The sequence below is a fragment of the Cryptomeria japonica genome, chromosome 9 (assembly GCF_030272615.1).
Source record: "Cryptomeria japonica chromosome 9, Sugi_1.0, whole genome shotgun sequence".
NCBI classification, from domain to species: Eukaryota; Viridiplantae; Streptophyta; class Pinopsida; order Cupressales; family Cupressaceae; genus Cryptomeria; species Cryptomeria japonica.
This window is the reverse complement of record NC_081413.1, coordinates 404,893,669-404,921,275: the sequence shown is the minus strand read 5'-3', so window position 1 is coordinate 404,921,275 and position 27,607 is coordinate 404,893,669. Positions and strand designations below refer to the sequence as shown.

At 35.1% G+C, this 27,607-nt stretch overlaps 1 protein-coding gene across 4 annotated transcripts in view; it reads right to left on the bottom strand.

The window, feature by feature from the left end:
• Positions 1-27,607, bottom strand: part of LOC131073263 (actin-related protein 2/3 complex subunit 2A) — a 152,491-nt gene that overhangs the window by 51,630 nt on the left and 73,254 nt on the right. For 2 of the 4 annotated variants that reach the window (XM_058009688.2, XM_058009673.2), the window contains exons 4-9: positions 24,019-24,188; positions 23,208-23,285; positions 22,995-23,127; positions 22,674-22,765; positions 6,170-6,226; positions 6,035-6,092 (exon numbers count right to left, since the gene is read on the bottom strand). In XM_058009688.2, coding sequence (XP_057865671.1) covers positions 6,035-6,092; positions 6,170-6,226; positions 22,674-22,765; positions 22,995-23,127; positions 23,208-23,285; positions 24,019-24,188 — 588 coding nt within the window. Of the gene's footprint in view, positions 1-3,946; positions 4,134-5,512; positions 5,927-6,034; positions 6,093-6,169; positions 6,227-22,673; positions 22,766-22,994; positions 23,128-23,207; positions 23,286-24,018; positions 24,189-27,607 lie in introns of those variants that run through there. The other 2 variants (XM_058009681.2, XM_058009694.2) reach the window with 2 other exon arrangements.

Here is a 27,607-nt window from a genome sequence, read left to right as displayed (position 1 = left end):
CAAAGTCATGAGGTAATAGCATTGAAGTTTTCATACCCTAATGAAATAAGGGTACACACTTTATACACTTGAGTAAGCATAATGATCTAGCAACTCCCAACAACAGTATGCCACACACACCCCGCAAGCTATTGGATCATCAAGGAGTCGCATACATGCATAGCAAGAGAGTTAAGGACACAAGAAGAACCACCCCTGAAACTGCAAGCAAAGAACAAAATAACTTTTTTTCTTGGGCTATCAGGTCATCAAGGAATTGGGTTCGTCCATACTTTCCTACCAATATCGCGGGAGTATATAAATCACTGAAACCTCAAAAAAAGCTTTATAGCCAAGTCTTGTTGAACCATCAAGTTTGACCATACTTGTTCATCAATGTTGAAAGACACCAAAAGTTCCTTTATCTTTACAATAATCAAAAAGCTTGCACCAAAATCAAAGAGAAACCAAGTGCATTTAGACTAACATTAAGAGAAACTCCATTGAGCACATGGAAATTATTAGGATATCAAACCAATGAGGAAATGGATGTAAACCAACAACAAGGACCAAAGTAAGAGTGTCCTCAAAAACTTAAAAACATAGCATGAGGTGTTCAGATTCTTCAAAATAATGATAAGAAAACACTTTGGAAAATTCAATTGTTGAACTTCAAGGATTGACAATACCAAAGAATGGTATTCGGGAATGCAAAACTTTGAAACTCTATCAAGGCAACACAAAGGCAAAATTTAACCTTCAAACTTCGAGGGTCAAGATGCTTAAAAGAGGTATGAGTGAAAGAGAAACCCCAAAACTCGAAAGTCCAACAAACATAAAACTTAGCAACTTTACAAAGGCATCAAGGAAGAGTTTCAAGAGCAATAGGAAAGGCACACAAGGATGAGAAACCTAAAAGCTTTGAAATCCCAAAAATTGCAACACCCAAAAATTTAGCATTTCTAACTTGGGTACATGACTAACATACGAAAAGGGAGAAAAATACAACATTTAGAGCCATTAAATTTAACAAAGATGGCTCGCTAAGAATTTATCATATTGGTTATGAACAATGGGTCAAAATATTAAAGACACATAAAATGGAAGAGACTCAAACAAAAAGGACAATGTAGATTGGAGTCCCAACAAAGGCTCTAGTTGGGGATGTGTGTTTCTTGCAAGCACAATAAAATCTAAAATCTCTTGGTAGACCAAACTTTTGAAAACAAAACACCATATTGAACTACAAGGGATAAGACTACTCAAAAAGATCAAGCAAAAATTTGAAAGATACAACATTGCACTCACCAGTCAAAATTTAAAGTTCATTAGTCAAGCAAAGTAACGCTTGAGATGTTGACCATGCACTGGAAACTCAAATAACTTCCATCCAAATCCATGAGATGGTACATGCGAAGTTTATGCCTCACAACTATTTCATAAGGCTTGGGCCACAAAAGATCAAATTTTCCATTCGTTCCCTTGTCCTTTGACTTGGTTTTCCACAAAAGGAATATATCACCAACCTAAAACTCTCTTGGTGATGTCTTTTTATCATGCAAATGCTTCATGATATGCTTGCTTTTCACATCTCTATATTGTGTTGTTCTTCATTAATCATCCAATTTAGTCAATGCCACGACCCTCAAGGATATTGCATCACACTAATTGTCATCCATATTCCACAACAACTGATACACTAGAAGCTCTAAGTTGATAGGCATCCTAGCTTCTACCCCATAAACCAGCTCACATGAGCTACATCTAGAACAATGCTTAAATGCGACTCTATTAACCCAAAGAGCATATAATTGAGCTTGGCATTTGATCTCTTTTTATTTTGGTCTAATGTCCTTTAAATGATCTTCATCAAGCTCTTAATACTTGACTCGACATGTCCATTACTCTATGGGTGGTTAGTGGATGAATGCTCTAAATTTATACCAAACATAGATCACATATTTTGCATGCCCAGAGACCTCAAACACTTAGCATTGTCTAAAACAATCATGGTAAGTACTCAAAATATTTTTATTATTTTATTGGTCAAGAAGTCTACTACCACCTTTGATGTTGCATTGCAGGTGCCTCAACCCACTTGGTGAAGTAGTTTGTGACCACAAAGATCCACTTGTATCCATTACTAGATTTATCATGTATCTCTCCAATAAGATCAATTAAAAAAAAATTATTTTTCCCAAATTACAATTAACACAACACTTGTTAAGGTTAGGAAATGAAAACCACATGCTGCTAAAAGTAACCCTTCCACTTTTTGATCACTGAGAGCCCAATCTGGGAGGGTGAGAGCATACAGTGTTGAGGGGATCGTTAGATGCCAATAACTGCAAAAGATTACAATACTCAGGCGGCAAACCAACCCCTCCACTTATACAGTGGGATATTGAGAACAATGCAATCACTTGGTGGTAAACCAGCCAAGGACAAGCCAAAGGACTCAAGAATGCAATCACTCAACCGCTTGCACAGCGGGAGGACTAGAAATGAAAATTAATATTAACTCCATCGTTTATTCAGCGGGAGGACAACATTACAATCAACTCAACTGCTTATGTAGCGGGAGGATAGTATTACAAACTCAAGATAGGCGGCTAAGCCAGCCTCTTCCACTTGTGCAGTGGGAACCAAATAAAAAATCTGAAAAGATAGTTGTTAATACTACTAGCCAGCTTTACAATTCATTACAGAGATCTCTGAATTTATGAAATATAGCTAATCTAAAGTAGGTGGCTAAGCCAACCTCTTCCACTTGTACAGTGGGACAGTAGAAAGCCAAAATGTTGCTGTTAGTACTACTAAATATAGAATTTGATAACCAAGTGCTGATTAAGAGATGACAGCTGCAACAAGACCTCCAAACATCATCTAACAACCCAATCTACCCACACACTCAAAATCACACCCAAAATCCAACTTTCAAAAATCTGATATATATGACAGCAAGCTGGAAATGCATAACCAGCAACACTAATCCACACCAAAATGCTCCTAACTCACTCAAAACCCACTCAAATCACCCAACAACACACCCAAACCGACCATACGCATTAAACAACCAAGTACGAACTAGAAAACAGCAACAATATGAACCCAAACACTCAGCATGCATCCCTATGCACCTCCCTAACAAGTACGTTTAGGTTGGAAAGTACAATTTGCATTTAAAATTTGAAAAACTCAACACTAGGGGCTGAAAATTTACAAATCTCATTGTTGGATGCATAGAAATCATTAGAGCCAGAGCCAATACCCAAAATCAACAGGAGCCCGCACAAAAAACTAGGAGTGAAAATATGCTTTAGCCATGATGCCAACCAACAACCAAGAAGCACACAAAACAGAAAACCAACTGATGCAAACCATTCTTAATATGCTCTATCTATTCCTCTGAGTGAGAAATAGTCTCTCCACAACTAGGTGCTATATCTCAAGCACGAAATTGACATAGGCTAGAAAGCTCGCAACTTCGAAGCACAAATCTGGCACCATTCCGACAACACTTCATTATACAAATTTTCATGGATGGATCCCAAATGAAGGCCAAGGCACTTATTTATAACCTTCTCCCCAAATCGAACTTCTTCTCCTTCCAATATGGAATTAAACAATGGCATTCAAATTTCCTTTAATTTACATTTCATTTCAATACCTCACCAAACCGCCCAAGTCACATCCACCCTTAATCGCCACTTTGATAAATATAATGCTTATAAAATAATATTGATGAAATTGCACTTTGGCGTCTCAATATGAAGGTGGAATATTTCGCCAAATAGACTTGGGATAAAAATAATATTTCCCTTCTCTAAGTCGTCCAAGATCATAGCAGAGTCACCTTATTAAAATTGTCAATAATGTGTAAAGTGAGCGCTCAACAATGACTTATAGATAATAATATAACTTAGGCAATCTTACTTAGAAAATCGTCCAACTTGCCTTTAAGTTAAAATTTAATTAAAAACACCATCACGACCCCTTGAAGTCACAATGCAAATTACGCCTAGGCCATGGGGAATAATAAAGTATTAAAAAATACTTTTTTCTTCCAAAAACAGAATACTGCCAAAATGAGCTAAGGCCAAGGTACTGAACTGCATTGCAGAAAATAGTCATCTGAGTTCGAACACAGGACCCTGCAAAAAAATAACACTGTCAGACATAGCCACTGAGCTAAGCTGCAGAACCTCTGCTAAAATTAGCACTGCTAAAAATAGTACTTACTATAAATAGCATACTGCTAAAAATAGTGTGTCAAAAGTCATTTTCATCACATTCTAAGCAGCAATCATGACTTACTAAAAATAGTAAGTTCGGAAATCATCTCCGAAGAATTTGCATGTCAAACCATGCTAGAGGTCTCAAAAAACCCAGAAAAACCTTATAAAGCAAACAATCGTCAGCCTATCGCAATTTACTAAAAATAGTAAATTCAGAAATCTTCTCTGACTGGAATGCATGTTATACCATCCTGAAGCTCACGAAAAACTCAGAAAGAATCTAGAGAGCAAACTGTAGAACTCCTGCAAAAACCTCTCCGTAAACCTTCCTGAAGACAGAAACCCTAATTTAGTCTCTAGTTAGCCTACGGTTTTCCAAAATAGGCTAAGACTCCATCCATCAGTCTAGAACTGAGAAGGGGACATTACAAAGTGCAAAGGAAAAGCAAGACATGTGGGTCACATAAGCATGAATACTATTCATTTAAAAGCAATGAAACCATAACCACATAAACTAGCTAGACTAACATTGGCCTAATGATTTTTCATTTAATGATTTGTTGAGACAAGCTATGCTAGATTAGTGTCTATTTATGGCTAACAGAGTCAAGTTGATAGAAGGAGATGCAATGAAAGGAAAATGTTGAACTCTTGATCTAAGCATAATAATGCATCGCATGAGCAAGACCTTTTTTCCAATCTTCTTTATATAAATTTTTGAAGGAAAAATAATATAATATTATGTTCTTTTATTTTATCATTCTCGTCATTTTAAACACTCACTTTCAGGACTTTGAGCCTAGCAACACTTTTTAAACTCACTTATAACAACATTTTTTAATAATTAAATATAAATTATTATTTTTAAATATAACATAAAGTTGTTTTCAACAATTTAAATTTAATTATTAATTATTTCTCTCTTTACCACCTAGGTAGACTACAAGAAAATTTGAAGAAATTGGGTCTTCATGAACTTTACGCTAGAGAAGGGGACATAACAGCTACTAAGAGACAAAATGTGCAAGAAAACCAAAAGCCATAATAAGAGAGAAATCCAAGAAATTGCTGACGATTTTTGAAAATGTCTATGGTTACTGCATCATCTTTAGAGACTAAAGTCGTCAATTAAAACTGAAATTCTGAAAAAAAAAAAAATACAGTTTGCATAACAATGCAAATTCTTATTTCTCTGCATCATCTCTTGCCTCCCTTAATTCTTCAAAATAGTTTTTTCTGGAATAAAATTAAATGATGTTTTGTCAAAGATTGGGCTTCATCACCATTTTTTGTTTTAAGGTAAATAAGCTCCAAATTAATCTTGCCTTGAATTGCATTTATATTTGTGTAACCTTTGCTACTACAGTTTTAAATGGATTATTCTGTGTGAATGGTCTCTTCTATTCATGAAGAGAGATTGTTTCTCTTGCACCATTACTGTTTCTGAGCTGGTATTTTAATCTTTACTAATCTGAATATACATGACACTAACTCAATGTCCAAATGAAAGTGCCATAAAGAAGATAGCATGTTGATCAATTGGACATCACAATAAAAATTCCAAGAAGGATTGTTTCTGGAAAAATCTGTGCCTTTAAATGTAGTGATTGAAGCTACTGAATTTTTTATTTTTTTGGAGCCTCAATATTCGTCCCACAGAAAAATGAGGCAAACGCCAAAGCTTTTTATCATGATAACAAGAAGAGTACCTATGATCAATGTGTGTATCACATTGTGCTGTAATATGAAGATGCTTTTATCATAAAAACAAGAAGAGCACTTGTAGTCAATGTGCAGAAACAGATTGAAGGACAAACCTGGTGTTTTCAATTTCTTTTTATCTTTCTCCACATGGACTTTTGCTTGGTTCAGTGCCTGCCAAATACATTAAGTATACTGAGATTGCACCAAATTCACATTCAATATTTGCAAAATAAAGAATTGGCAGTCACCTGAATCAAATTATCCACACGCCGCCTCATTAGCATGTGCATAAATCCTTTCGAACGCTGCAGATGAGAACATTTATTATTTATAACGATTTATTGTTATCACAATTGTCAGGCATACCATATTGCTCCAATTCAAATATGTTAAGTAACGACCGGTAAAATTGTGTGCACTTAGACTACTTTAATGCACAATAGGCTTCACAGTCCAATGATGTGTGGTAATTTAAGAGTTACTTGGAAAAAGCAGAAATTTACAAAAGTATAGTAAAGGAATGCTTGAAGAAGTGCTTTTTTAAAAGAAACAGATGCAGAGGGAACATGTTATTTGGATATGCACTCTATAGTAAATCCTAGCAGATTCTGTACCCCTAGTGAACTTTGTTTTGATTGGGATATTATTTGGCCACCAGACTGATTTTCAAACTACAGGGTTCTTTGTAAACCTAGGAAATTCAGTTGTAAAAACCAAAAAAGAAGAAATGCTTCTTTTAAAAACCTATAGAAACAAAGTTGGAAAACTCGGACTAGCCGCGTACTCGGCAGCCCAAAGATTCGACTCAGACTCAGACTTGCCAAAAACTCGGGAAACGACTCGGCAAGGACTCGGCAGAAAAGAAAACTGTAGTTTTACAAAAAACCAAAAATAAATTAATGCATTTAGAGAACATAAGAGCCATAATTGAAACATTACACATGTCATGTGATCTCCAAACACTGAGCCATAATTGAAACATTACACATGTCATATGATCTCCAAACACTCAATATTTGAAATTTCATCATTCATACTCATAGTTTAAAACTTTAAAATGTATAAGAACAGCATAAGTTTATAAATGTTTATACTGAGCAAAAAAAGTTTATAAATGTTTACAAAATTACATATACTGATATGTCCAAATGTGAAAAACAACAAACTACAAACCTATTTTGAGCAATGGCAAATGTCAAAAGTGAGGAAAAGTTAAAAAAAAATCAAGTTTTATCCTTGACTGGGCGTTCTCAGCTAGCTTCAAGAGTCCTTCATTAGGACTCACGAGTCCTGACGCTAGACTTGGGAGTCTTTGGCTCAGACTCTCCCAGACTTGGCTCCATAGAAACGGGACTCGGACTTGGCGCGGACTCGGCAAGGGTGGCTCGACTCAGGACTCAAATCGGCCAAGACTCGGCAAAGTGAAAAACCCAAGAAATTTAGCGATTTATAAGGATTTAAAACTTGTTTCATGCACCCTTTATTAAACAAACCTTAAATACACAATAACATCATCAAATAGAAGTTAATTTGATCACATACACAAGTATACATCGATCACATTAGTATAAACGCAAATTGTAGCTGAAGGAAATAGCAACCAATAACCATAGATATATAAATAGTGTCAAATGTAAAAATATTACAAAACTCATGGAATATGAAATCCATGACATCAAAATTCAAATGTTCCAGTTCCACACATATATCAAAAGTAAAACAACTACAAGTCTATGGCTCAGAGGAGCCTGGGTCCTTCCTACAAAGGCGTCTAATCCATGACTCGCCATGACTTGGCCAAAACTCGCCATGACTCGCCGAGGGTCACTCGGCCCGTGACTCGCCGATTTTTGGCGAGTCACGGAACTCTGCTTGGCTCACAAGTCCGTGGCAAGTCAACTCGGCCCGCCAACGAACTCGCGAGTCTTGGCGAGTCCAAGGCGAGTCCTCAAACTATGGCAACAAACATGAATATCATAATCAAATAACTTTCATTCTTCATATAAAAGACTAAAACAAGTAAGTTCAACAATAATGATTTATAGTATCTACCTGATTTTCAACGTACAATATGTAATGTTCCCTTCCACTGAGTAGAGAAAGTGTCTTTTTTAGCCTATTTAATTCCCATAGGCTAATTTTAGGCTTTATTAGGGAATGATTTAATTAATTAAATAAACTTGTCCAATAAAGTAAATTTTTGGATGACTTAATTTGAATTAATTTAAAAAGATGAGTTAAGTGATTTAAAAGATAAATATTCTAAAGTCACTTTATAAAGTGCTTTAATGAATTATTTTATGGTAGGAATTTAAAAATAGTACCTTAAGGAAGGGTATTTGGGAAATTAAAAAAGGTGAATTGAAAGCTCATTTGCATATGCTGGATTTTTTTATTTTCTTGTGGAGACATTAAGCTTTTAGTGAGAGCAGACCTGTTGTGACGTTTTCACACATCGCCCCATTGCAAATGGGGACCCTTGCTTTTTTTGCTTTTTTTAGGGTTTGTTCTTTAGTTTTTTTTTAGGGTTTTTGTTAGTTAGCCTTTGCATTTTTGAGTGCTGTCGGGGAGATCAATAGGATAGCAAGTCCTGCTTGAGTGAGGTCCTGATCCTGAAATTTGGCTAAGTTTGGAATGTCCTGATCCTGAAATTTGACTAAGTCTGGAAACTGAAAAAACCTCCAAAAACTAGATTTTGCAATATAACTCCTGGAGGTCTGAAACCACTCTCAAACATCCTGAAAGTATATATGGAATATAACTTACACTTATACTTAAATGTTATATTCCATTAAAATTTATCCTGATAGAGAGTTCGAAAAGTCAAATTTCGCTCCTGTCCTTCACTGAGGATCCAGAGCGAATTTCGCTCCTGTCCCTCCCAGGAGGACCAAGGCGAAGCGCTCCTGTCCCTCACCAAGGGACCAGAGCGAAAATACTTATTTGAGCCATTCCTGACCTTGTTTGGACGAATTGAGACATCAAAGGCATGGTGAAGGATGAAATGAGCATGATAGAGCATCCAGACTTGATCAAAAACGATGAAATGATAAAGTTTTTGCCTAGAAGGTCAAATTCGCTCCTGTCCCTCACTGAAGGACCAGAGCGAAATTCTTCATAAGGTACGATCTGGGCAAAGATCAAGCAAGTTTTATGTTTGAAGGCAAGAAAGGAGATGAATTGAACCCATTGAAGACAAATTGAAGATTATCAAACGTCAACAAGGGACCCAAATGCCCAAGTTCGCTCTTGTCCCTCAGGTAGGGACCAGAGCGATTTTTGTCTTAGACAAATTTCTTGCCAAGTTACAATGAATTCCAAGGCATGGATGAATGAAAGGGAACATTACGAGACCGTTGAAGATAAATTTGGAAGTTGGCGAAGTGTGATGGAGACTACAAGTACAAATTCGCTCCTGTCCCTCTCCAAGGGACCAGGGCGATATCTTAGTTATGTTGCCTTTTCCTCAAATTCAAACAACTCCAAGTCAAGGTGAGAGGTGGCAAGGGCATTTCGAAGCGTCTCAATCAAGCACAAAGTTACAAGGATCGCCAAAATGAAGGATTTGCACTTAAAAACCTAGGTTCGCTCCTGTCCCTCTCCAAGGGACCAGAGCGAAATCCTCATGAGGCTCTAAATTTTGAAAGTTTATCAAACATCAAGTATCCAAGGGGATCAAAGGGACTTCATTCTACGCGATGAAAGTGATGGCAAGTTGATGGAAGCAAGGACAAGCTCAAAAACTTGAAGTTCGCTCCTGTCCCTCAGGAAGGGACCAGAGCGATATTGATCATATTGGCCAATTCATGCAAAAATCACGTTAAGTCAATGTTTTGCAAGGTCATACAGGGTCTAAGGTGTCTTTTGAAGATGATATACAAGGGTTTTGAACGTCAAAAGGTTATTATTTGAGCTAAAGAGATTATATCGCTCCTGTCCTTTGGACAAGGACCAAAGCGATTTTCATCAAAACACTCATGTCCCGTCAAAACCAAGACAAGGCAAGGATAGGCAAGGTCAAGGACGTCCTTTGGAAGGCAATGAACGAAGAACGAAGATCAAAAGTTTGCAAATTTGAGCCAGGACACTAGGATTGCTCCTGTCCCTCAGGAAGGGACCAGGGCGATAATAGTCATGAGATGCATTCATTCGTACAAACAAGTCAATTAAGCTCAAAGATCCTAGCAAAAATGTCTAATTCAACGTGGAAATAAATACTTTGGACGTCGAAATTGCAAGAATCAAGACCCAGTTGATGGATCGCTCCTGTCCCTCTCCAAGGGACCAGGGCGATGAGGTACGTATCTTTCCATCTTCAAAATATTTTGGCGCTCAAACACATTTTTGAATTTATTTAAATGCTAGAAAATTCGATGAGATTGAAAATTTAATTAAAAATAGCATTTAAATATTGCATTTAAATATTAATTAATTTTTGCCTTGTAAAAAAAATCGAAGTTTATTAATTAAAAACGATGGCAAATTAATTAATTATTATAGAGCGCTTGGTATTTTATTGTTTTATGAGGGTCAGCCTTTCTTATTTATTAAAAAATCGTTTATAATTGCTTTATTTTTACAAAAGTCGGCCTAAATAATGATGAGAGGTAAGCACTTATAAAGGAGGGTGGTGAAGATCATTATTTTCACATTGTTATTTTATCATCTCAAGTGTGATTTAAGGAAGACAAAGAGGTGCGAATTATATTCAAAAGGGGTGCGAACTTGAAAATTCTATTGGTGCGAACTTGTCAAAGGCTTGAAGATCACGTCAAAAACTTGAAAGGTGGCGAAATTGCTATTTTGAAGGGAGATCACGTTGAAGACCATCTTATTTCAAATTTTGCCTAGGCGAATTCCTTTATTTTTAGAGTTAAGCTCTCCAGTAAGGTATGGCAAGATCTCTTGTTTTAATTTCGAATTTTGATCATCATTGCCTTAATTTTGAATTTTGAAAATTTGTTTTCCCTTAGCTCAGTCGTTTTTAGGAAATGATTAATAAAGGACTTATCATTAAGTTTCCTAAAATTTGCTCTCTAATTTATATTATGTATTGCAAAATCATGTTACTAATTTTGAAATGTTGTGTAGGCATCAAATGGAGATCTCATCAAGGAAAATCAAGTCGGATCAAGGACGGTCTCCTCAAGGACGATCAAGCCAGGACAGGGGCGACCTCTTTCAATCCAGCGTTTCAAGGCGAGGTACATCATCATCCTGCACATCAAGGACACACGGAGTTAGAACAAGGGCTCGTTGAAGAAGTAAATAGTTCCAGATGAATTAATTAAAGCAAGCTTCTCAACAACATCAAGTTGAATATCTACCAAGTTACAAGTGTCAAATGAGGTGGTGTCCTAGTCATCATTTCTCCAATCAGTGAGGTCCACCTCAGCATGTCCAGATTCAATGTACTTAACTCATGGAAGGTGGCACAAACTCCGATGTACCTACCCCGGCTATCCATTGGTCGATTTTTCTAGAAGGGACATGTGTCCAAGCAATACAATTTTGTCATTGGTCAAGCATTAAATGTTATGTAATGGTTGTAACAAACCCTAATTAGGGTTTTCATTGTTGAATCTTGGCCATTGATCTCGAATTGATCTAAGCCATCAAATTGTATTGTGGGCACTATATAAGCCCAGGCATTTCATTTGTAAAGGCTAATTAGAAATAATTAGCAATAAGTTAGAGATAGCATGTAAATAGTTGGAAGAGTTAGAATATAGTTGATAGAATAGTAATTAGAGTAGAATAGGAGGACAAGGCAAGAAATTGTTGCCATTGATTGTAAACAAACTCCATTTTCATTGAAGTAATGGTGAAGTGTGTCGTTTCTTGCAATTTGCATGGTTTCTTGTTGAGTCTTCAATCTTAGATGGTAGATGATTAGATGAATGGAGGAAATGTGATTGATTGATGATGGAATTCGTATATCCATACTACTAGCAGTTTGTTGATTGCAGACTTGCCTTGTGTAGTCAACTGGAATCGTTCAGCTTAAGCTCAATTTCAATTTGTCGCTTCTTCATTGATATGCATCAACTTGATGGTGTCTATGCCTGCGGTGATGATTTGAACATCATAAAGCTTCCCTTAGAAGATCGCACTAGCCTTGTGTAGATGTTCCATTGATGTCAAAACAAGACCTAGTTAGAGTTTCATCAAAAAATCAATCATTGCTCCTACATTCTTAGTATTAGGATTAGATCCTCCCTTCGCACTCATCTTTTTTCATTTTGTTTCAAATCTAAGCTAGTAAGAGCCTGTGTTCCAGCAAAGTAGATCGGAAGTTCAATCATCAAATGTAAGTCCCCTTGTGATTCCAGCAAATCACATCATACCACTGGAGCTTATCCACACGTAGAGACCCTACATACAGGAACCTTGAAGTCATCCCGATTGATCCTTTTCGCGACATCTTCAGCATTCGGAGGCTTTATTCAAGAGAGGATAAGATGCCTTTAGGTATTTTATTCTGTGTATGATGGTGTACAAAATACACGTCAACAAGACCCTAGGATAAAAACCCTAAAGGAATTGGTTCAGGTGGTGAGACATCTACCCTAGCGAATTTGCAAGTGGAATCACAAAGGTTTCACGCAAGAGCTAAAAGATTGAAAATTGGATAATTTTTCGAAGGTTTGCAGGCAAACGAAAAATTATTGATTTTCTGATATTTTGATTAAAGTTTATCATTTTGCTTGCATCTCAGAAATCATCCAATGTGAATGCCAAGAAATGGTTAGGGACACCATGATATGAAAAATGACTACTAGGCGTGAGCTTTATGGTTGGGCGTGGGGCTGGTTCTTGCTGGATGCCATGTACACACTGCTAGGCATGGATGTTTAAGACAGATTCAAAACGATTTAACTCTCCCTTGTTGGGTGACTTACTCTTCACAATCAAGGTGCCATACTAATCAAGGAGATTGTGGGATTGAATGACCTCTTTGGTTGGCCGTAAGGTGGTCTTTTGCTGTGCAAGTGATTGCCTTGTTGCTGGGCATGGAAATCTTATATTGCTGGAAATTACCTTCTTCATTGTTGTGAAAGTTTCATTCAGTGGTGAGGTGGCTCAGATTGCTAGGAGTTTGTAGGCAGTACGTGAGGATTGTGGGTTTCCATAAGTCAGGTGCAGACCATCTTGAGTCTATTGCTCCACAAAAAGGTGAAAAGTTGGGCTTGGGTACAGTTTCCAGCCTTAATTCAAAGGGTGATTCCTGCTGTTATTAAGGTCAGATTATTGTATTTGTTTAACTCTGTAAATCTGCTTTTCAATACAGTAAACTGACATATAAATTCTTGATATACTCTAATGGAAACTTTTGCTATATTGCTTCATTACATTACTAGATAACAAGTTTTATGATTGTTCATGCAATGCAAACCCATTTGACCAAGCATCATAAAATGCAATGTCCCCTTTTTGCTCGTTCTTGTTTTTGATGGTTTAGCCTAATATTTGGCTAAAATAGATGGTTAGAGAGTCCTGGTGGGCAGTTGGCAGAGTGTTCTCTTCTCTGGAACTTAGTCTGGTTTAGAATTGGCCTTCGTTAGACTCAGTTTCACACACTATTTATAGTAAGTGGTTGATTGAGATGGACCCTTACTATTTTTAGTAAGGCAGATGGATGCGTAGCGGATGCAGTGGTCGACTCCTTGGTTCAGACGGAATTGGGAAATAATGAGTATTTATGGAGTAATGTTATTTTAATTATTAATAAAGTAATACTTTATTACTTTATTAATAATTAATCATTAAAGGGATATTATAAAGTTAAAAAGTCACTTTATATTCAATGGGGCCATGACCCACCATTTAAGTGACTTAAAGTGCAATTAATGGATTATTTTTTGGAGGCCAAAATATTAAAGTATTTCATCAAGTTAATGTGCACACAAGTTATATTATTTTAAATGATATCAAAGTGCATTTATTATTCATGAATATGAGAGCCCAAGTTTGAAGACTTATTATAAAGTTCTATGAAAAACCTAAAAGTGGATTTCAAAAGAGGATTAAATCATTAAAGGCACTTAAGAGTAGAGATGATATAAAAGGTTTCAAAAAGCAAATCAAACTGAATATTGATGATCATTTGTCTTTGCTTTTGGGATTTGTAAGAGACCAAGGGTTTCTTCAGATTTTCAATCTTTTCCATACTTTGGAGAACGTTCACTCTCCATTGTCAGCATACTGAGGTTGTGAATATCAGCTGAAGATTACTTTAAGGGTTGGCTACATCCAATAGTCATAATTGAGCTGTATTGGTGAAAGATTTCAAAAGTTTACAAGGGTTTTAAGTGCAGATCAGAATTATTGAAGATAAATATCATTGAATAAATTTATTGCTGGTTGTGCCTACTCTCTTTGGCACATGGGAAATATATTGTGCAGATCGGAGGTGAAAGTCTTCAAGAAATCTCAAGGGTTTGTGAGCAGTCTTCAAAATATTAAAGAAGCATCCACTGAAGGCTATCTTTTGTGCTGTTATACTGCTGCAAACTTTATACTTCATTCTGGAATCCATTTCAGAGGGTTTCAAGGCATATCTTATCTGCGAGTTCATAATTTGTAACCTCCAAAGTTTTTGGGTATTGTTGTTTTAGATAATAGGGGATATTTTATGAACTGGGTTGTCAATATTTTGTGAAAATACTAAGTATCTAAGCTGATATAAAAAATATGGAATTTTCAGCTGTGTATTCCCTATGTAATGTTCGGTTTTAAGTTAAAAATTATTATTGCAATATCTTCTATTTTGTTGCATTATATTGTTGTATCAAGTGTTAGAATATTTAATCTTTACTTAGCTTAGGTTTATTTTTATTTAGTTTAGGATATTCCTTTGGAATTCCTACATGTAATTTGTCCTCTAGTACATGTGTGAGGACAAGTCATTTCTTTTATTTTCCTTTATTAAGGAATATTAGATTTCCTCCATAAGAGGATGTGGACACATGGCACACACATTTTATGAATGGTGGCATTCATAGATTTGGGAGTTACTTTGTAACTCCTCTCCTCATCTCTATTTAAGAGATGCCTCCTCTCTCATTTCTTCTTAATGACAATATATTGTAAAGAGCTTCTTGCTCTCTCTCTCTCTCTCTCATTTTTAGGCATTGCCTCATTCATAATATCACAAGGGGTTTTTCTTTGCTTTTCCCCTTTCAAAAGTTCTTGTGCCTCCTTCTTCACATTTGGGTGATGCTCTAAGGTCTTTGCTTTTCTCATGGTAACAATTACTTCATCATAAACTTTCTTGGATTAATTTTCCTTTCCTTGCTCTTTTATTTCCTTTCATGGTATCAGAGCAGGTTTCTAATCCTTGTTTTAAGTTAACATTGATGAAGGTTACCATTCTGTGGAGTTCACCTTATTGGAGGCATTCTTGAGAGGAGAAGAAGTTCTTTTCTAATATTTTCTATTGTGCAGGTTTTAGTTTCAGATTTCAAATTTTAACTTTTTTTCAAACTTGTTAACAAGTTTGCCTGCAGGTTTAATCTTCTATTCTAGTTTTTTTATTAAAAAAGGGCTTTGGAAGGCTTGCCGCCAAAGTTCTTTCTTTATAGTTTAAATTTAATTATTTTTAAAGTTTTGGAAGGCTTGTCGCCAAAACTCCGGTGCTAACTTCTTTTCCTGCATACTTTAGATTTCATATTCATTTGTTTTGGAAGGCTTGCCGCCAAAACAGTTTCATCATAAAGTTGTTTCTTTGATTCATATTGCAGGTTCTCATTTTGTTTACTTGCAAGCTTTTTTGATTAAAAAAAAAAAAGGGAAATTTAAGCTTCCTTGCAGGATTTTGTTATCAAATTTTCTCATTTTCTAACCTCATTCACAGAATACTAACTCTTTTTTAATATCTATTGATCTATTTCAATCTTTGTTTGTGCTTATTTCAGCCTGGTTTACTTTACATAATAAATCTTACATTTTTTGTGTATCTAGAAACCATTTCGTTTTCAGTAGCTCTTGAGTGCGTCTATAAGTCCTGTCTGCAATTCTGGGTAAGCTTGGCTTGCATTCTTGTGTGGGTTAAGTTTGGGTTAAATTTCTGTCCCCGGTTCACGTTCTTTGTCACCAGTCTTATTTTCATTAGTTTCTTCCCCATTTATCAAAACATCCCAATCATTGTCTCCCTCATAGGCCATATCACCAAATTTTCGTTTCTTAACCTGCCTTGAAGCTTGCTGTGAATCCAATTGTTTGTTGCCTTTGTCCGTATCTGATACTTTAACTGGAGCATCTTTCTGCAAACCTTTGAGATTTTTGCCCCACAACCACAAGATTGAATTTCTGCAATCCAGGTATTCTTGTAGCCCTCCCCTGCGCTTCAAGACTTCTTTGAATCTTATCTTTTCTGCTGGGCCAGCTTGACGCATTTTTAAATCCAGCAGCAACAGCTGTTTCCTCACCTTGGGCGTCGTCAACTTTTGGCCCATCTTGGGCTTCCTTTCGGCCGCCCCTTGCTGGTTTTCGAGCCGGCTTTTGGCACTTTGTGCCCTTTGCATTTCGTGCCTCCTGCACGCCTTGCGATCCTCGCTCCCCACAGTCCCCGTTCGGGTGTGATCCTCGCTGCACGCCGTGGGTTTTCTGCTCACCACGTGGCTCTTCTTCCGCCCCCCGCAGGTTGTGGTCGCCTTGCCTTGGACGCCCTCCACACTCGACGTTAGGTCTTTGGCCCCTTCGGACGCCGCCACCTGCTTCTGCAGGTCGCCGCCTCCTGCGGCTTCTCTTTGAGATCCGCCTCCCGTGCCTGGTTCTCTCTCAGACCGTACCCTAACTTCTTTCCTGCGTTTTTTAGAGCCTTTGAAGAGCGTTTGTATTCTTTGCACCTCTGTCATAACAGTTTTCTTTGCACCTCTGTCATAACGTCTCTGCACTGTAAGTTAGTTGGGGTAGGATTTCTCAGGGCACTATAAATTCCCTGCAAGAAATCATTTGTTTAAACGACTCTGTTTTCTTTGTTTTTAAACTGCTTTCTCTCTTATACGTTTCTATAGGTTGATTTAACTCATTTGTAGTCTAAGTTTATAACGTCTTTTTTTACCAATAATATTCATATTCTTTATCGGTTTCCTTGCAGATATTTTGATAACTTATTCCTGCTCTATATAACAGTTTATGCCGGTTTCATGCAAGCTTTATAACTTTACTCATTCAAATTTGACTAAAACGTCAAGTTTAGCCTTTTAATTTATAAAGTTTTAAAACGTTTCTTTATAAAGTTTAAAATAAAGTTTTAATATATATAAAAATATATAAAAGTTTATATTTTGTTTACGTGTTAATATATATATTTTTTTATAAAAAGTTTTTAATATAAAATTGCTTTATTATTAATATTTAAAGTTTTTAATATAAAGTTTTTTTAGGATTTGAAAATAATATTTTTTGTTAAATAGTTTTTTTTTTATTGTTATTTTAAAAAAAAGAAAAGTTATTATTGAATTTTAATCAAGGAGGTTAAATTTTTTTTTATTTTTTATCCAAGAGGGCATTTTTTTTTTTTTCAATATTAAGCATAATTTGTTCATTATTTTGCTATCATGTCTACATTAATTCCAGAAATTAAATTAAATAGTTCCAATTATCACTCTTGGAAAACATATATCTCGTTTATTTTTCGTTTCAAACACCTTTTGGATGTTGCGACTGATAAAACTTTTGAACCCGCTACATCTGCTCCTCAAGCCGACCTAGATAGATGGAAGGCTCAAAATGAGGAAGCACTTGGTTTAATTGGTATTTCAATGGTTCCTGATTTGTATGTTTTAATTGGAAATTGTACAAAAGCGCATGAAGCTTGGGAAATTTTGAAAACTACTTATGATAGCTCAAATGAATCCCGAAAAATTCAACTTCAAGATCAACTTGAAGATCTAAGGTATACGAATTTTAAAACTATGGATGAATTCTTATTAAAGTTTGATTCTGTTAATAGTCAATTAACTGGTTTAGGAGTTACTCTAGCTGATTTACGTTTAATTCATCTTATTCTTAAAAAATGTCTTCCTCGCCAATTTCAACAATTTATTACGAATATTCATGCTCAACTTGCTATTCCTAGCTTAGCTACTCAATTAACATATGATATTTTTCGTAATTTATTGCGTCAAGAGGAAGCTAAATTAATTCAATTTGGTACTCTTAAAAGTAGTGAACATGCTTTTATGTCTAAAAATCAAAATCATAATAATAACTTTAGATCCAATAATAATAAACATAATCATAATCATAATAATAATCATAATAATAATCACAAATCTTCTAATTATCAATCTCATTCTAAATCCTACCATAATAATTCTCATAATAATAATCATAATAATATGTACAATAATCAAAGGAATAATTCTCAAACAAGACCCCATTGCACATATTGTGGGAAAGATGGACATATTACTAATAATTGTTTTAAGAAACAAAATGGTAAAAAGCCCATGAATCAAAATAATCAAAATAATCAACATAAACCTCATTATAAGAAAGGTAATAATAATGGTAATTCATCTCGTCATGCATTTACATGTACTTATAATGTTTCTCAACCACTTGAGTGGATTATTGATTCTGGTGCATCTCAACATGTTACTTCTCATAAAGAATGTTTTGAATCTTTGCATCCCGATACTTCTAATATTCCTGTTCAATTAGCTAATAATCATAGTTGTAAAGTTGAAGCTATTGGTGATGTGAATGTTCCTAATGGGAAATTACATGATGTTCTTTATGTTCCTGAATTAAAATCAAATTTGATTTCAGTTCCTAAACTTTGTCAAGATTATAAGATTAATTTTTATAGGGGCATATGTTATATCATTGATCCAAACACTAATCATGTTATTGCTACTGCTAAAATGGATAGTGATAACTTATTCAAGTTCTATGAATTTGCTCCTCCAAAGTATTCTTTGCTTACTACTGTTGATTTTACTATATGGCATGAAAGACTTGGCCATCTCAATTCTGATTATATTTCATTGATGCAAAAAGCAAATATGGTTGATGGATTGCCTAGTATTGTTCCTTCTCAAATTGTTTGCAATGGTTGCATGAGTGGTAAGATGCATAGGGAACCCTTTCCTCATGGTCAATCTTGGAGGGCATACACTAAATTGCATCTAGTTCATAGTGATCTCTTGGGTCCCATGGAGAATCCCTCCATCCAAGGTTCAAGGTATGCACTTACCTTTGTTGATGATTTTTCAAGGAGAACATGGATATATTTCCTTCATAGTAAGGATCAAGTGCTTGATGTGTTTATTGAATTTCATATGTTTGTAGAAAGGCAATCTGGTTCTAAAATTAAGATTCTTCGTACTGACAATGGAAGAGAATATGTCAATAATGCATTTAATGCTTATTTGAAATCTTTTGGAATTAAACATGAGCTTACCGTTCCTTATACACCACAACAAAATGGTGTGGCAGAACGGAAGCATAGGACAATTGTTGAAATGGCTAGATGTTTATTGCATGCTAAAAATATGGATTACAAGTTTTGGGCTGAAGCTATGGCTTGTGCAACATATTTAATTAATAGAACACCTACCAAAGCCTTAAAGGATAAAACTCCTGAAGAAGCTTGGTCTGGTAGAAAGCCTAATTTGCAGAATTTAAGAATTTTTGGTTCCATAGCTTATGTTCACAAACCTAAGGAGAAAAGGAAAAAATTAGATGCTAAATCTTCTCCTTTTATTTTTGTTGGTTATGATGAAAATACTAAAGGTTATAGAGTTTACAATCCTATTACTAACAAGGTAAAAGTTGCAAGAGATGTTTGTATTGCAGAAAAAGGCATTCATGATTGTTCTAAAGTGGAGGATGATGAACTTGGTCAAACCAAAGTTGTGCTTGTGGAGGACCAACCTCCTTCTCTTAACCCTACTCCTAATGCATCTCTTTCTATTCCTTCTAGTGATAGTGATGATGATAATAATAACTCTACTCCTCATGACTCTTCTTCTAGTGATGAATCCATTACTTCTAAAAGAAGACCTAAATGGTTTAAATCTTTAATTCAAGATAGTGATGAATACTTAGCTAGAATGGATAAACTTCAAGCTAGAAGAGTTAATTATTGTAATTATGCTTTAATGACTACTATTATGAATTCTAATGATCCTAAAACATTTGATCAAGCTAAAAATCAACCACATTGGCAAAAAGCAATGAAGGAAGAATATGATACTCTAATTTCTAACAAAACTTGGGATTTAGTTCCCTTGCCTCATGGTAAAAATCTTGTTTCTTGCAAGTGGCTTTATAAAACTAAATTGAATGCTAATAATCAAGTTAGTAAATTTAAAGCTAGATTAGTTGCTAGAGGTTTTTCTCAAATTGAAGGCTTAGATTATACTGAAACTTTTGCTCCTGTTGCTAAAATGCCTACAATTAAACTTGTGCTTGCATTAGCTTCTAGAATGAATTGGCCTATTCACCAAATGGATGTTAAAAGTGCTTTTCTTAATGGTGATTTACATGAGGAAATTTATATGTCTCAACCTCCTGGTTTTATTAAAGAAGGTAATGCACACTTAGTTTGTAAATTAAAGAAATCAATTTATGGATTAAAGCAATCTCCTAGGGAGTGGTATGCAAAGATTAATGAATTCTTTCTTTCTCAAGGCTTTATTAGAAGTAAAAATGATCCTAACTTGTATATTAAACATAGTGAAGATGATATTATAATTATTATCTTGTATGTAGATGATTTGATTCTTACTTCAAGTTCCAATACCTTGATTTCTGATATTAAGTTTCAACTTAATCAAGAATTTCAAATGACTGATTTAGGTCTTTTACATTATTTCTTAGGAATGCAAATTTGGCAAACCTCTAAAGGAATTTTCTTATCTCAAAGTAAATATGCTCGAGATCTCATAGATAAGTTTAAAATGAATGATGCTCATCATGTTTCAATTCCTATTGAATTAGGCACTAAGTTAATGCTTGATATGCAAACTCCTCTTGTTGATGCTACTTTGTATAGACAATTAGTTGGAAGTTTAAATTATTTAACTCTTACTAGGCCAGATATTGCTTATAGTGTTGGTTTGGTTTCAAGATTCATGTCTAAACCTCAACAAACACACTTTAAGTTGCTAAAAGAATTTTAAGATATATTAAAGGAACAATTAATGTAGGTTTGTTTTATGATGCAAATTCTGATTTTACTTTAAAAGGTTTTACTGATTCCGATCTAGGTGGAGATCCCAATGATGGGAAATCTACTTGTGGTTATTGTTTTTTTGTTGGTTCAGGAGCAATTTCTTGGAATAGTAAAAAGCAACAATCTACCTCTCTTGGATCCACTGAAGCTGAGTACAAAGGATGCACTAATGCTTCCAAAGAAGTCTTGTGGCTTAGAAGACTACTTGAAGATTTGGGTCTACCTCAACATGAACCAACTCCATTGTATTGTGACAACCAAAGTGCCATTGCCTTGGCTAAAAATCCAGTTTTCCATGCAAGGACAAAACACATTGCTCTCCAACACCACTTTATTAGAGAACAAATTGAAGACAAGCAAGTTTCACTCCTCTATTGCAAGGGGGAAGACCAAGTTGCAGATATTTTGACCAAGCCACTTTGTAAAGAAAAATTTCAATTTCATTGTAAAAATCTTGGATTACAACCCATTGAAGGGTTTGATGTAAGCTCCCCAAGTAAAGCTTAAGGGGGGGTGTTAGAATATTTAATCTTTACTTAGCTTAGGTTTATTTTTATTTAGTTTAGGATATTCCTTTGGAATTCCTACATGTAATTTGTCCTCTAGTACATGTGTGAGGACAAGTCATTTCTTTTATTTTCCTTTATTAAGGAATATTAGATTTCCTCCATAAGAGGATGTGGACACATGGCACACACATTTTATGAATGGTGGCATTCATAGATTTGGGAGTTACTTTGTAACTCCTCTCCTCATCTCTATTTAAGAGATGCCTCCTCTCTCATTTCTTCTTAATGACAATATATTGTAAAGAGCTTCTTGCTCTCTCTCTCTCTCTCTCTCTCATTTTTAGGCATTGCCTCATTCATAATATCACAAGGGGTTTTTCTTTGTTTTTCCCCTTTCAAAAGTTCTTGTGCCTCCTTCTTCACATTTGGGTGATGCTCTAAGGTCTTTGCTTTTCTCATGGTAACAATTACTTCATCATAAACTTTCTTGGATTAATTTTCCTTTCCTTGCTCTTTTATTTCCTTTCATCAAGCATTGCAAATATATCAAAAAAATTGCAAAAAACTTTCAAAACTCAAACTTAGAAAATTATATCAGCAAGGGCAAGAAATCAGAAAATACAATTTTAGTGCAAAAATTCAGTTAGGGGGAACAGGGGTTCTTACATAAAACATTGCGCTCAGAAAACTTTATAACAAGTATGCATAAAAACTGTTTGACAGAATGCCGATGAAATAAAACTGAGAAAAGTGGCAAAATTTTGGCATAGAAAATTGGGTCAGAACACTACACAATAACGAGCACAACATGCAAAACAGAAAAAAATTATTAGAAATAATTAATCTTGAGCACGTTCTTTAAATTTTTGACAAAGTTTGGACTACTGAAATAGATTCACACTTCATGGTTTCAGATATCACTACAAGCAATCAAATGACAATAACTGATTACAACCAAAAATGATTTGGATCTCAAGCTAGAATTTTTATTTCAAGAGCTATGACATTGCAACAGTTAAAAAAAAACATATATGCTTCATGGCTTCTGCCTACCTTTATATGGTAATTCAGGTATGCATGAAAGCTTGATAAGGTCCAGACTGTCCTGTCAAGCTTATCACCTTCAACATGATGACGAAATATCACTACACATGTTCAACAAATCACATATACATGTTAATATGCATGGGTTGTTCTAATCATAGATCCTCAAAAAGACTGCAATGCCTGAAAAAGTGTTGAACTTCAGACCCTTGATTGCTGAACCATTCAGCACATCAATAAAGACAGACTCTTTGAACAAATGAAAAATGATATGCAATTTTGTGTCATTAAAAACTTAAAAAAAATTTGAGGAAAACACTTAGAAAATACCAAAAGACAAAAACCCTGCATTGGCACTGGATGTATAGGCAGGTGCTCCTTTCATCTCTTGAGGTGGTTTTTGAGACCAAATACAAGATGGTGCTTTTTTCAATCCTGAACAGCGCCTTGCCTCCACAAAATCCTGCATATACAATTATCTTAAAATGAACTTTCCATGATATTAAAATTAAGAACCCAAGCTAACCTAGAATGCTTGTGTACCTGAAGAAAGGAAATTGCAAGGACTGCATCACTGCTATCCTTAAAATGCACTGGAAGGACCACCATCATCTTTTCCATCTGCCAAATATCCATGCCATTGCATTTACCACCACCCACTATTGTTTTAGAAACAGCATATTTTATGATAAGATCAACATACTCACAAATGTTTTTGTTCCCCAAATTTGACAAAAAGGGACCAGAAGTTATTCTTTCCTTATGGCATTCCCGACAGGTTTAATTTGTTTCACATTAATGACTCCTCCTAATATTTAAATATTTATTTATAAAGCAACTCATAACTTGACAAAAGCTCAATAACCACCAAGCTCAAACACAGATTTATGACCTTTACTGCTTCGGTCACTCCAGAATAATGAATGTTCCAACCTTTGGATCTGTTCATTAATGATAATTTAATGTGATTCTAAGCATATGCCAAAGAACTTATTTTTTCTTATTATCAGCCTAAAGAGCAAGATTTTGTAAGTTGTTATTGCAATTAAATATGAATTTTCAATGAATTAAGACCTACCAATAACTACCATGCTCAAACACAGATGTATGACTTTTACTGCTTCAATCACTCCAGAACAATGAATGTTCCGACCTTTGGATATGTTCATTAATGACATTCTAAAGTGATTCTGAGCATATGCCAAAGAACTTATTTTTGCTAATTATCAACCTAAAGAACACGATTTTAAATGATGATATTGCAATTAAATATGAATTTTCAATAAATTAAGACCCTTAAATGTCCAAGAAGTGAAGCCAATAAACATAAACACTTTGCATGCTGCACAATTACCAAGGGAATAAGAAAGAAAGACTCCTTGGGATGTTGCACCAGCGTTATAACTTGGCCAGCATCAGGATAAACTATTCTGGATGTAAGATTTTTCAGTATCTCCCTCATGCATGCACCTAAAACCACTGCTCGCAAAGATGCAATCTTTTTCATCAGTTGCAATCGGCAATCTGTATGAGGGCCAAGAAAAATGGGTCAGGATAAATATCTATATAATAATATAATAGTTGATGGATAAGCAAGATAAAAGGTATCCTTTCAAGAGCTTTCTTGCATCATAAACTTATATTCCAGTTCAATATGATCCCATAATATCACCTATGAAAGCATTGGTATTGCTTGACAAGTTAACTTTGAATGTATTCTTATGGCTGTGATATTATTGTGAAAAGAAAGACATGCCTACATTAAGTGTAAAAAGAATATCCTCTGTGCTCTGAGCATGTACATTAGGATGGTCACAATTTAAGTTCAATATTCTATTTTGAACAGAGTATTTGCAGATATTAATAAATTAAATTCTTTATAAATTTATTATCTCAAATTTTAAGTAAAATTCAAGGCTATCATCCAACTAGAGACAATGATCCCTGGTTGCACTGAAAACTCATAATAAATGAAAATTATATAAGGATTATTGCCGAAAAGGTAGGCCAAACTTTAATTAGCAACTGGCAGATTTGGGGGACAATAATCAATTGAGACGTGGGGCTGTAATTTAACACTGCAAACATGCAAATATGAGCTTCGAAATTTTGTGCATTGCCATGCCAAATTGGCAAATAAAAATCATCAAACTCCACTTTCCTGCCAAAAAGAACAATTGGTGGTGCCTTAAAAAGGAATTCCTTTCAAAAGTGTCCTAAATCAATGATATGTAACATAAGCTATGGATGCTCAATGAGAGAACATTAATTTCCACTTTCATGCAGCCATTCCCTGACCTTAAAAGACAGAGAATTAAGACCCATGAGAGTCGGAAACCAATAGATGTGTGCAAATAATGTTGACACGCAAAGGATACTTCTTAGCAGCATTCTCCACTTAGAAAGAGAAGTGTCTTGTGTTTAAAGGAGGGCATTGGTTCATGAAGAAAACATGTTTTCTTACGAAACATTGGTTCTTGTCTTTCAATCTGATGGATGATTACCAAGTACAATTTCTATTTTGGCTAGAATGCCATCACTCCTAAGTAAATACTGGTAGGAATCTTCCTTATAGAAATATTGAACTCCAATAGGTGAATAAATTGCAGGATCAGAAGTTACAAAATACCTAGGAGTCTTGAATTGTGCAAGAATCTGTATCAAACTTAATTTTGAAAAACCACTCCAAATTGTCTGGATCAACATGCAAAGCATTGAATGAAAGTGACCCTGGACTATCAAAATATCTCTTTTATATGCCAGGTCTATCAAAAAAAGGTCATCTGGTTAAGGGTGTTACTGACAGAAGGAAATCCAGAATAGATCCAACCTCATTCACGGACATGAGCAAAAGGAACTAGGAACAACCATCACCCATGCATAACGAAGTTCAGAAAACAAATTTTCAGTATAATACAACCTTTAAGAACAAATTTCATAAATCTTACAAAAAAAAATGAAAATAGGCCACTGAAACAGAAAAGAAAATCTAGTCAGTGAATCCTTTTGCAGCCTAAAAGATCAGGTTGACGAGGAGAAGAATGATGATTGTAGCATCCAAGAAAACAATCCTATCGAGAAAAGCTTCCACCAAAATAACTACTATAAGATTAAGCAGAAAGCTCAAGAACCGATGTCAATTGTCACAACACAAGCAAAAAGGACATTCACACAAGCACATTTATCATAGATCTCATCCCAACCAACTCAAGCATTTGGGACTCCCGAAATAGCCCTGAAAAGGTATTCTTTCTATAAAAACCATTGAATTGGAAGATGTTACATATCTAGGGGTAGTTACAAGGCTAATACAAATATGGACCAAAGATCAAACAAACTAAGAAGCCTCCTAGGTAAAGTACTCAAATAACTCCACAATCCCTTTGCTTTGGGTATTGTTATGGAATGTTAAGGGGCATAGGCACCCCAAAAAATGTTTTTACACCAAAAGGAAGTTCAAGAAAGAAAATGTTGATGTGGTCCTTCTACAAGAAACAAAGAGAATGGGATCAAGAAATTATCTAAAGTTTGCTGAGAACTGGGTCAAAAAACAAAACATCTTTTTTCTGAGAACAAGAACACTAATCCAAGTATGGTCTTTCTTCTTATCAATTCTTCCCATGGGAATCAATCACTTTTATTTTTATTAACTAAAAATAAACTTCTGCATGGTAAATATCTATGTTTCCTAATACAGGAACAACTGCATCAACCTTCTACCACAGCTACAAACATCTTCTTACTCCTCCCTCCCTCTTCTAACAGGGATTTCAACATTGTCAAATCTACTAACTAAAAGAAAAGAGGAACAAGCTCTAATCATTGATGAGCACAGACTCTAATGAAACTGTAACAGTCCTCCTTTATGGTAGATTGTTAATGACTTCATTCTCGGTGTAACAGAAGAAAAGGAAGAAGCTATGTAACAGAAAAATTGAAAGAATTCTTCTTAAGGGACTGGATTTCTTCTTCCAATAATTTAGTGGTTAACAAGAGTAACAACACACTAAGATCACTGGCCGATATCAAGAAGCATACAAAGTAAGACTTTTATGAGACAAAAATCCAGTTTAGATTTGAAAGAGATTAAGCCAGGCTGATCTAGACAAGCAAGTTAACAAGTGGTGGACATGAGCAATTTGCATCGTTACCATGACAATTATAAGTTTAAACTAAAACTTATAACTTTGAAAACTCATCAACAAGAAGGAAGTGAGAATGAATTTTCAGCAATTACTACAATCTCCACTAAGATTGCAGCAGTTCAAAAACATCTAGGAGGAGACTTCTCTCATCAATACCTTAATTTTGAAGCAATCCATCATACAACAGTTGGCTACTCTGCACATTGAAGAGGACAACTTGGAGACAGAGACCATGAGAGCTGTGCATAAAACATGATGACTAAAATATAACTTTTTTAAATCAAATATGTTCTGAATAAATAGCACATCAACTCTAATAAAAAAGTCAAAGAAAGATGGGACTGTTATGAAAAATCCTCTCAGATGGTAGCATCTGCTACTCGTTCATTCTAGGACGTTCTTACTAGAACACACAAAAAATGATGCCAGAACACTGAACAATAGTTCTACAACAACTTCAAAAATCTTCAAAACGTGTGACGATGAGAGCATTCTCAGACCTGTTATGGAAAAAAAATTCAAATAAATTGTCTTTTCATTCCAATCTGATAAAGCTCCTGGGCTTGATAAAATTTCCAGCCTTCTTTTATTAACACTCATGGAAGATGATCAAGAATGAGCTTATGGTGGTTGTTTTTAGCAAGAATAAACAAATGTTACAACAATTAAATGTTACAAAACTGGTCAAAGTTACAAATGGATAAAAATAGAATTAGACCAATTACCCTGTGCAATATGGTTTCCTAATTTTTCTCAAAATTGATAGCTTCAAGGGTTTTCTTAGGGAAGCGAATCTCT